The sequence below is a fragment of the Mycetomoellerius zeteki genome, unplaced genomic scaffold (assembly GCF_001594055.1).
Source record: "Mycetomoellerius zeteki isolate Tzet28-1 unplaced genomic scaffold, Tzet1.0 scaffold838, whole genome shotgun sequence".
Lineage (NCBI taxonomy): Eukaryota > Metazoa > Arthropoda > Insecta > Hymenoptera > Formicidae > Mycetomoellerius > Mycetomoellerius zeteki.
In genome coordinates, this window is record NW_017257871.1 from 1 (window position 1) to 9,285 (window position 9,285).

A 9,285-nucleotide genomic window follows, 5' to 3' on the forward strand; every position below is an offset into this window, starting at 1 on the left:
TTTAAAAAAATTAATTAATGGATGTCTAACCTAAATTAAATTTATTTCTATTATCAACAATTATGTACAATCTAATTCATGTTTATCTATAAAATGGTTGAACCTTTGTTATCATATAGTCTCGCACATTGATCTGCTTGCTGATAGAACTTTTCATAAACTGCGGTGATACCAAAGACACTCTAGAGGTATTTCTTATAATGGAGGCCTATTTACACTCGTGGATAAATATCGTTTTCTCGCGCATTTACATGAAAAAGATTGCTGTCAACGTAACATCTGCGATTGACGATTGGTCGACCTCGTCAACAGAGAAGCAGTCTCATTTAATAATGACGGGATATGCACGAATAGGTCGAGTGATCACTGTGTCTCAATTAATGGTTGGATTTATGGCCGCTGTCGTATATTTCTCCACTGTTTTTTTTGCAAATAGACAACAGGTGACGTTTTATTTGTGATATATATATACTGATATAAGTTATCTTAATTACTTTATACCATATTGTCACCATATTACATAATATAAGGATTGTAATAAAAAAAAGTTTATATAAATCTGTACCAGTAGGGAATACTATGATTATCATAAATAAAATATTAAAAAATTAAATTAATTAATAAAGAATAAAATTCTGAAAAAGTTATTATTGTATTACTGATATAAACATTTCTTATAAATATCGCATTTTAATTTGTTATACGTTTATTATACGTTTAATATACATTTGTCGTTTGTCTTTTATAAATGTAAAATTGTATAACACATCTTGAAATATTTTAATAGGTCGTAATTATTGGCAATAACACAGAAGTTTTATGGAATTTTGTTATTCCGTCAACATGTCTATTCGGAAGGATTTCATATTCTACATACAAAGTACTTTTTCTCACGCAAATATTTCAGACTTTCATACTCTATATGGCTGAGTGTTCAAGCGATTGCTTCTTCTTTGCTATTACTATGCACCTCTGTGGTCAATTAGAACTCCTAAGAATTCGCTTTATTGAACTCGTTGGTAAAAGTACCAACGAAAGGAATCATTATCGTAGCATATTGGGATCTTGGATCAGAAGACATTACAAACTGATAATACTGGCCAGAAATATCGAAGACACCTTCAATCTCAATGTCTTATTTCGTTTATCAATAACTACTATTTCCATTGCGATTTCAGGTATTTATGTGTTGCAATTGGCAATTCATTTTCTTTATAACTAATAAAACTTTTTATCGTTTTTACTTTACTAAGTGTTATATTATAAATATTAAACTTTATGAAAATAGATTTACAGAAATTTGATTAATAATGTTGAAACTTGCAAAAATCGTCATATATTTCTAATAAATTGCTTGATACAACGGATAAGTGCTGTTAAGAAAGAATTGTACCAAAAATGTGTAATACCAAAATAAAGTATCGATTGTATCTAAGAGCAAGAAATGATCCAGAAAAAAAAAACAAGAAAATGTCCTTTTCAGGAACGGGTGTGATTATGTCCATTAAGGATCAAGATTATACTAGTGTAGTAAAAAGTATGGTCTTCGTTCAGTTCTATATTGTGCAGTCCTTCTTGTTTACGCACGCCGGTGAAACTTTACGAAAACAAAGTGAATCGATCGTTTTGGCAATATATAGTACAACGTGGCATAAAAGTGTATTAAAAAGTATGATCATCGTCCAGTTCTATATTGTGCAGTCCTTCTTGTTTACGCACGCCGGTGAAGCTTTACGAAAACAAAGTGAATCGATCGTTTTGGCAATATATAGTACAACGTGGCATAAACTGTCGCCCTCTGTAGTGAAGGATTTCATATTTATTATGATAAGAACGAAGATCCCTCTTCAACTTACTGCCGGAAAATTTTTTTATGTAACTCGAAGCACTATTACAGATATTCTGAAAACTGCATTGTCATATATATCGTTTATACAGATGGCAGTGGAATAATCCAATTACTGTATGATATTATTTGTTTATTATATATCATATGGCATTTAGATAATGAGGTGTAGATAAATGAAACAGAATATACATTTATATTTCAATATATTGCAGTTTCTTTAACCATATTCATTTTTTGATTGTAATTTTGAATATTTATGACAAAGAAGTGTCACTCTCAGGTCATTATTATTATCATCTGTAAACGTACTATTTATACAAAAAATTATTAGATAACGAAATAGTTAGATAAGAAGGGTTTAAATAAATAAACAATTACTAATTACAAAACGCCATAAGTTTATGTAGCATGTAAGCATTTTTGTTCAGCATAAAAACTTGGATTCATTTGTTATACATTGTTATTATTATATAAGAATAATAATTGTAAGCATGTAAAATGTTGAAAATGTACTCAGAACATACTGATTCTTATAGTTTTCAATTAATAATTTTTAAGATTATGGAAATTGCAAAATAGCAAAAGATTTTTCGACTTACTTTAGTCCGCTCCATTCACACACGAATGCTTTGTCAAAACATACTGGACACCGTGTATAATTTTAATTTTAATATTCAATTTTAAATCTTATTTTATTAACTTTGTAATAAAGTCTTTAATTGATTATTTAATACGTAAAAATTGTGTGAGAAGGGAGTAAAATATACGAGGATTGTTATGTAAGTCCCTAAAAAAATTATTTCTATAATAGCATTGTAAATGCACATTTAGATGTCAAAAAGCAAATTAATATTACATTAATAATAACTTTATTAATTATTCCAACATCTAGCTTTGACCGCAATTAGTTTCCCTTACTTAAACGATAGTAAATATAATATTATATGTATATACATGTGTTTTGTAAATGATACGTATATAAGTTGAAACATGTATCGTTCTGAATTCACATATAGATGTATATTCAATTAAATGCACATGGTAATTAAAGAATAATAACAATTTTTGCAATTAATTTAAAATTTTTTAAAATTTCAGGAATAATTAATTTTTTTAAGAAATTATACAACTTTTAATTAATTCATGTTTAATCTACTCTCTTTCTCTCTCTAAATTTCTTGAAGTAAAATCTCACTCTAACAGAGTGAAAATACGGCCATTTTTTGAGAACAAAGAAAATATTTCACTTCTTAAAAAAATGACATTTTTCACTCTTTTTGAGTAAAATTTCATATTTAAAAAACTATTCAAGACATTTTTTTAAAAATGTTTAATATAATTGTTTTACTATAAAATTGTTCTCAGACATTTATCTACATCATGTGTAAAATAATTAGATAATAAAATGATTTCAGGAAGATTTAAGTAAATAAACAATTTAGTCAACACCTCAGACAATTACATATATAATTGTAAAACAGGACATATAATGTATAATATTGACAATTAATTTACATTGCATAAAAATTTAACATTCTTAGAAGAACATTACAAGCAAACTATTGTAATTATTCGAAAATTCCTTAAAATTTTTTTCGTAACTATTATAAGATCACACATCTTGTGATAAAATTCTGTAAATATTATAGATAAATTTAATTGTAGAAAACATCTGACAAATATATCTCTGTCTAAAATTAATTTTTATATTTGTTTTGACAAAGAAATTTTGTCTAAGTATATATAAAGTTATTAATATATAAAATTACTTACTTGTAGCGTATAATATTCTTTAACTAGTTTTCGTAATGTGAATATATAGAACAAAATTTAAAAAATAATCTACTCATCCATACTGTATATCTTTATGCCCAAAAGAACTAATTCTACAACATTCACAGTTGAAATGATATAAAGATTATCTAGACGAAATAAAATGTAATACAGAACTATAACGTAGTATAAGGGTAGTATAAGCAGGAGATGAAGTTTCTCTAGACATTTCATGCATGATTATAGCATGAAACGATCGTTAAGCAACAGCTAACAAAATATACTCTCACAAATTCTTATTGAGCAACAGTTATGGGTATAATAACATAATTCTCTATATTTTATGATAATGTGTTAAGAGCATAGTGGCAGGCTGGTATAGGTTTTCAAGATGAATAAAAAATAAGCCGAAACACAGATGGACGTTATACCGAACACATCATCGGTTATTGGTAACAGTTACAGTCATTACCTTAACCCAATGGCAAGTGAACGATGGAAAGACGATGTCGCATATGCGATAACCCCCTTTAAATTGGTAGCGTGGTCCATTGGTATCTGGCCACTTCAAGTTAGTAACGCTTATTCATTGATACGATATGTCTTTGGCCTCTCTTCGGCGGTATGTACTTTCTGAGTATAACCTCGATGATCAATAACATACGATTTTTTGAGGACAACATAAACTAATGTTTATTTGATATTTTATTATATGAAGACGTGTCAATAGGTCCTTATGATTGTCGTACCTTGTTTCGAGATTTATTTGGGCTGCACTGACGCGGAGACAAGCATTGATTGTCTCATGTTAATCTTTTGTGGAATACTTGGTGTGTTAAAGATATTATGGTTTCGCATTTACGCAAGAAATTTGGCTAACAATTATAGCTCTGCCATGAATGATTATTTGACAATTAAAGATACAAAAGAACGTGCCATCATGCGGAAACATACTTTTATGGGAAGAACTCTGTGCTGTTTTATTTTGGGCTTTGCTTACTTTAGTTCTATAATGTATGGACTAATTGCTATTCTGAATGAATACAAGCATGTCAATATAACAAAGGATACCATGCTAGAGTATCCAGTACCATCGAAATGCTTTATGAAGTTCTTAAATGCTCCAGTAAGCATGCATAAAATCTTTTGCCTCGTCGAAGTTATTGCATTAATACTAGCGAGTACTACTAATCATGGTATTGTCAGCATGTTATTTGACGTCTTTTTATTTTTTCGTTGTATTTAATCTTTGAAGATATTAACAATGTTTATTTTAAAATGCACATATGCATATTACGTACATATAAGTACATTCTATACATACACTGAGAAAAAAATGCTGTTGATTCAATTAAAGTCTATATTACGGGCTGTCACTAGCATAAGTGATTAATTTATGTATATTTTTATTGACATAAAGACATAAATTATTATTTCAATAATCATGGCCTTTATGTCAATAAAAATATACATAAATTAATCACTTATGCTAGTGACAGCCCGTAATATAGATTTTAATTGAATCAACAGCATTTTTTTTCAGTGTAAGAAATTTTTATTATGTTTATTAATGCAAATACTTTCATTGTGTTAACTTAGACAACATTGTTAAAGCATGGAAGTTTTGCTTTATGTATATTAAAAAAGTATTAACATCGTTCTGCATATTTATTAGTGTGTTACTATAGGCTGTATCATTTTCTTTAATGATTAAAAGGTAACGACGCTTTGTTTCTGAATGCTACATTGCACATTTGCGGTCAAATGAAAATTCTGAGAGCCAATTTCCTTGATTTTGATGTCAAAGAGCCGCATATCTACGATCGTTTCAACGTACTAATTGAAAGGCATAAATACTTAATAAAACTGGCCAGAGAACTTGCCGAAATGATTAGTTTCGTTTTGCTGATAGAATTATTTATTATCAGTATTCTTTTGTGCATAATGGGTGTGTGAATGATATATTACTTATAATTATTTTGCAAATCATATTATGATATATAAATTTATATAAAAAAAATTTTTTTTCAGGATTTCAACTTATTTTACAACTAGGTGAAAACAACGTTGTTTTAATTACAAAAAATATAATGGTACAAAGTACTTTTATAACACAGTTAACTTTATATAGTGTTATTGGCGATTATTTAAAATCCGAAATGGAGGAAATAGGGCTTTCTATTTATCAAAGCAGTTGGTACAATTTTCCTGCAAAGCTAACGAGACATATGATATTCATTATTATGTGTTCAGATTCTCCAGTCACCTTGCAAGCTGGAAATTTTATCGTGGTAAATTTGACAACTTACGTAAGCATCCTAAAATCATCTCTTTCGTATTTATCTGTACTTCGTGTAATGGTAAAGATGTGAAATACAACATACTATATAATACAAGTAAAAAGATAATTTTACAAATTATAAATATATAATTTATATGAATGATAATTTGAATTTATAAAAGAAAAAATGTATTGATACTGTTACGTCCAAGCCCTTGGAAATTAGATATCGAATGGGAGAGACAAGGATGGAGATGGAGAAGATATGGAAGGACGTGCAGACTTTATCTCACAGGTATACGCGCAGAGGCGAATACCTGAGAGTCGGACGCACTTCTTATCGCTCCGGAATATGGGTTAACGTCCCGAAGGGACGCTATAACACCTGTTTCCTACGAGCAGGGCGTACGTTGGTTCTAATTTCGAGTCAAGGAACCTAATCCTTGTAACTCGGGACTGGACTACGTGCGATTTCTGAAAGGTGATGAAGTTCGAGGTCGTTTTTGAGTTTTAAAATGAAAGGGTAGCAATCATCTTAACAATGTTCTAATTTATTGCTAAACATAAATTACAGTTTAACTATACGCGCTTAGAAGTAATAAATTATTTCTATAGATTAATGTAAAAATTAATTTTATATTCATGTTAGAATAAATGAAACTCGGTTATCTACATGTTACAATAAATGATTGCAAAAATCGCTGGCTGGTTATAAAAGAATAAGAACATTTGTACCGCTAGAGAATGTTGACATAGGACGAGCGTGAGTCTATATTTCTATATGAGCGGTGAGGCGATACATGTTGATTTATTGAATTTCTCTAATTATGACAGTGGAAGGAGGGAAGAGGTCATTGAAAAGGTCGATCGGGACTAGATAAGGAAAGGGGGAACTGGGAATGAACACTAGAATGTGAGTTCCAGGAGGTTGTCCGGCTATGGCAGCTCGGATTTCCTCGAGATCGAAATAGTCAGGGCCGATGGTGTAGGTGCCCTGCGGGAGAGGATCGGTGGTGCGATCGAAACGGTTAATCACCGAGTCGAAGGTATCATCAGGATAAATAGAAAATCAGTTGCGCAGAGGAGGAGGAGGTGGAAATTCTTCGAGAATTTCCACGCTTGACGTGGAATCAGTAAGAGTTGGCTTGTCCAGCCAACTGCTTCATCAACTTAATTGATAAAATTACCGTAACTAAGGGTGCATTCCACTTGACGCTCGCAACGCTCATGAAATTATTTTATTCTTGTTGTTTATTAAATGTTAAAAAAGGATAAATAATGCTCGCGACAAATAATATCTCTTATGTATCATATATCACACATTATTTAGAAAAAGCTGTGCAAAATTTTAGGCCAATATATATAGTGATATTAATTTTTTAATTTGTGTACTATGTAAACTAATATTCTTAAAAAAATATTACAAACAAACAAATTATTTGAAAAGATCATTATTTAGAATTTCCTTAAGAAACAGGCTAATATTCCATGATAAAATTTTATGAATGGAAAAGTTTAGTTGTAAAAATCACCTTATAAATGTATTTATGTCTAAAATTAATTTTTTTTATTTGACACAGATATTTTATCAAAGAGTATATAAAATTATTGAGATATACATAAAATTAATTTTATTATTAGAATTAAAAAATCTATTAATCCGCACAATATTTTCATGTTCAGAAGAAGTAAATCCACAACATTCATATTCAAAATGATATAAAGAAACTAAGACAAAATAAAACATAATATGATCGAAACTCAGAATGCACATAGTACGAGAGATAAAGTTCTTTTCTTGACAATTCATATACGAGAGCAGGAAGCAATCATTCGATAAGTGTGATGACTAAAAAAAACATATAAGTTCTTATAAAGCAAATTTTGCGCAACACAGTTCTCTATATTCTGCGATAATGTTAAGAGCATAGAGGTAGGCTAATATAGGTTTCAAAATGAATAAAAAATGAGCAGAGCCGGAACATAGATGGACGTTATCGAACATATCACCGGTTATTGATAGCAGTTACAGTCATTACTTTAACCCAATGGCTAGTGAACGATGGAAGGACGATGTCGCATACGCGATAACCCCTTTTAAATTGGTAGCGTGGTCCATTGGTATCTGGCCATTTCAAGTTCATAATATTTATTCGCTGATACGATATGTCGTAGGCATTTCTGGTCCGGTATGCATCTTGAGAATTCTGCCTCAATGATCAGTGACGCACGATCCTTCGAAGATAACGTATACTAATGTCTATTAGATATTATATTATATAAAAATATGTCAATAGGCCTTCATGCTTATCAAATCTAGTTTCGAGGTTTATTTGGGCTGCACTGACGCGGAGACAAGCGTAGATTGTCTCATGTTAATCTGTTGCGCAATACTTGGTGTGCTGAAGGCGATATGGTTTCGCATTTACGCAAAAAATTTGGCTACAAATTATAGATCTGTTATGGAGGATTATTTGACAATTGAAAACATAAAAGAGCGTGCTATCATGAGGAAACATGCTTTTATGGGAAGGACCCTCTGTTGTTTAGTTTTGGGCTTCGGTTGTTTTAGTTCCATAATGTATGGACTAAACGCTATTCTGAATGAATACAAGCATGTCAACATAACAAAGGATACTATGCTAGAATATCCAGTACCATCGAAATGCTTTATGAGATACTTAAATGCACCTGTGAGAATGCACAAAATTTTCTGCGTCATCGATGTTATTGCATTAATACTAGCAAGTATTGCAAATCAAGGTACTGTTAAATTATTATTTAACGGTATTTTTTTTTGTCACTTTAAAGGTTATAGCAATTTTTATTTTGAAACATATGTACGTATACGTATAAAAATGTATTCCGCTATGCATAAAAAATTTTTATTATGTTTATTAATAAAAATCATTTCATTGTCTGCCAAATATAGACAACATGCTTAAGATGTAAAAGTTTTGCTTTATTTATATTAAATAGATATAAAAATAATACAAAATTATTTATTCTTGTATATACAATATACAATTTATATATACAGGGTGTTTCCAAATTAAATGGCAAAACTTCGGGAGCGTGTAGAGGAGTAAAAAACTAAGAAAAAAAGTCCTATAGACATATGCTCCTTTTTGCTTTGTTTCGCAGGAAATCACGAAAAAAGAAAAAAATATATTTAATTTATTATTTTAATTATTTTATTTATAAACTTTTTAATGAAGATTTTGTTCGAAATGTGCACCTCTTGCAGCAATACAAGCATTGCATCTGTCAAACACGGCTCTTGTAGCAGCCAGGCACTGTTCTTGCGATATTCTGTTCGCTGCAGCTACGATACGATTTCTCAAATGTTGCTCTGATTGAATAGGCGAAGAATAAACTTCTT

General features: G+C 30.1%; 2 protein-coding genes and 1 pseudogene across 2 annotated transcripts in view; all 3 read left to right on the forward strand.

The window, feature by feature from the left end:
• The first annotated feature begins 922 nt into the window (after positions 1-922).
• Positions 923-2,018, forward strand: LOC108730076 (uncharacterized; annotated as a pseudogene).
• A 2,616-nt stretch (positions 2,019-4,634) lies between these two features.
• On the forward strand, positions 4,635-7,026 carry LOC108730077 (odorant receptor 13a-like). Its single transcript, XM_018459564.1, has 5 exons — positions 4,635-4,818; positions 5,340-5,570; positions 5,654-5,982; positions 6,086-6,198; positions 6,828-7,026. The coding sequence occupies exons 1-5, from the start codon at positions 4,635-4,637 to the stop codon at positions 7,024-7,026; spliced, it is 1,056 nt and encodes a 351-aa protein (XP_018315066.1).
• Positions 7,027-7,951: 925 nt separating this feature from the next.
• The window catches only part of LOC108730078 (uncharacterized), a 7,234-nt gene continuing 5,900 nt past the window's right edge, over positions 7,952-9,285 (forward strand). The window contains exons 1-2 of the mRNA XM_018459565.1: positions 7,952-8,092; positions 8,201-8,596. Coding sequence (XP_018315067.1) covers positions 7,952-8,092; positions 8,201-8,596 — 537 coding nt within the window. The remainder of the gene's footprint in view (positions 8,093-8,200; positions 8,597-9,285) is intronic.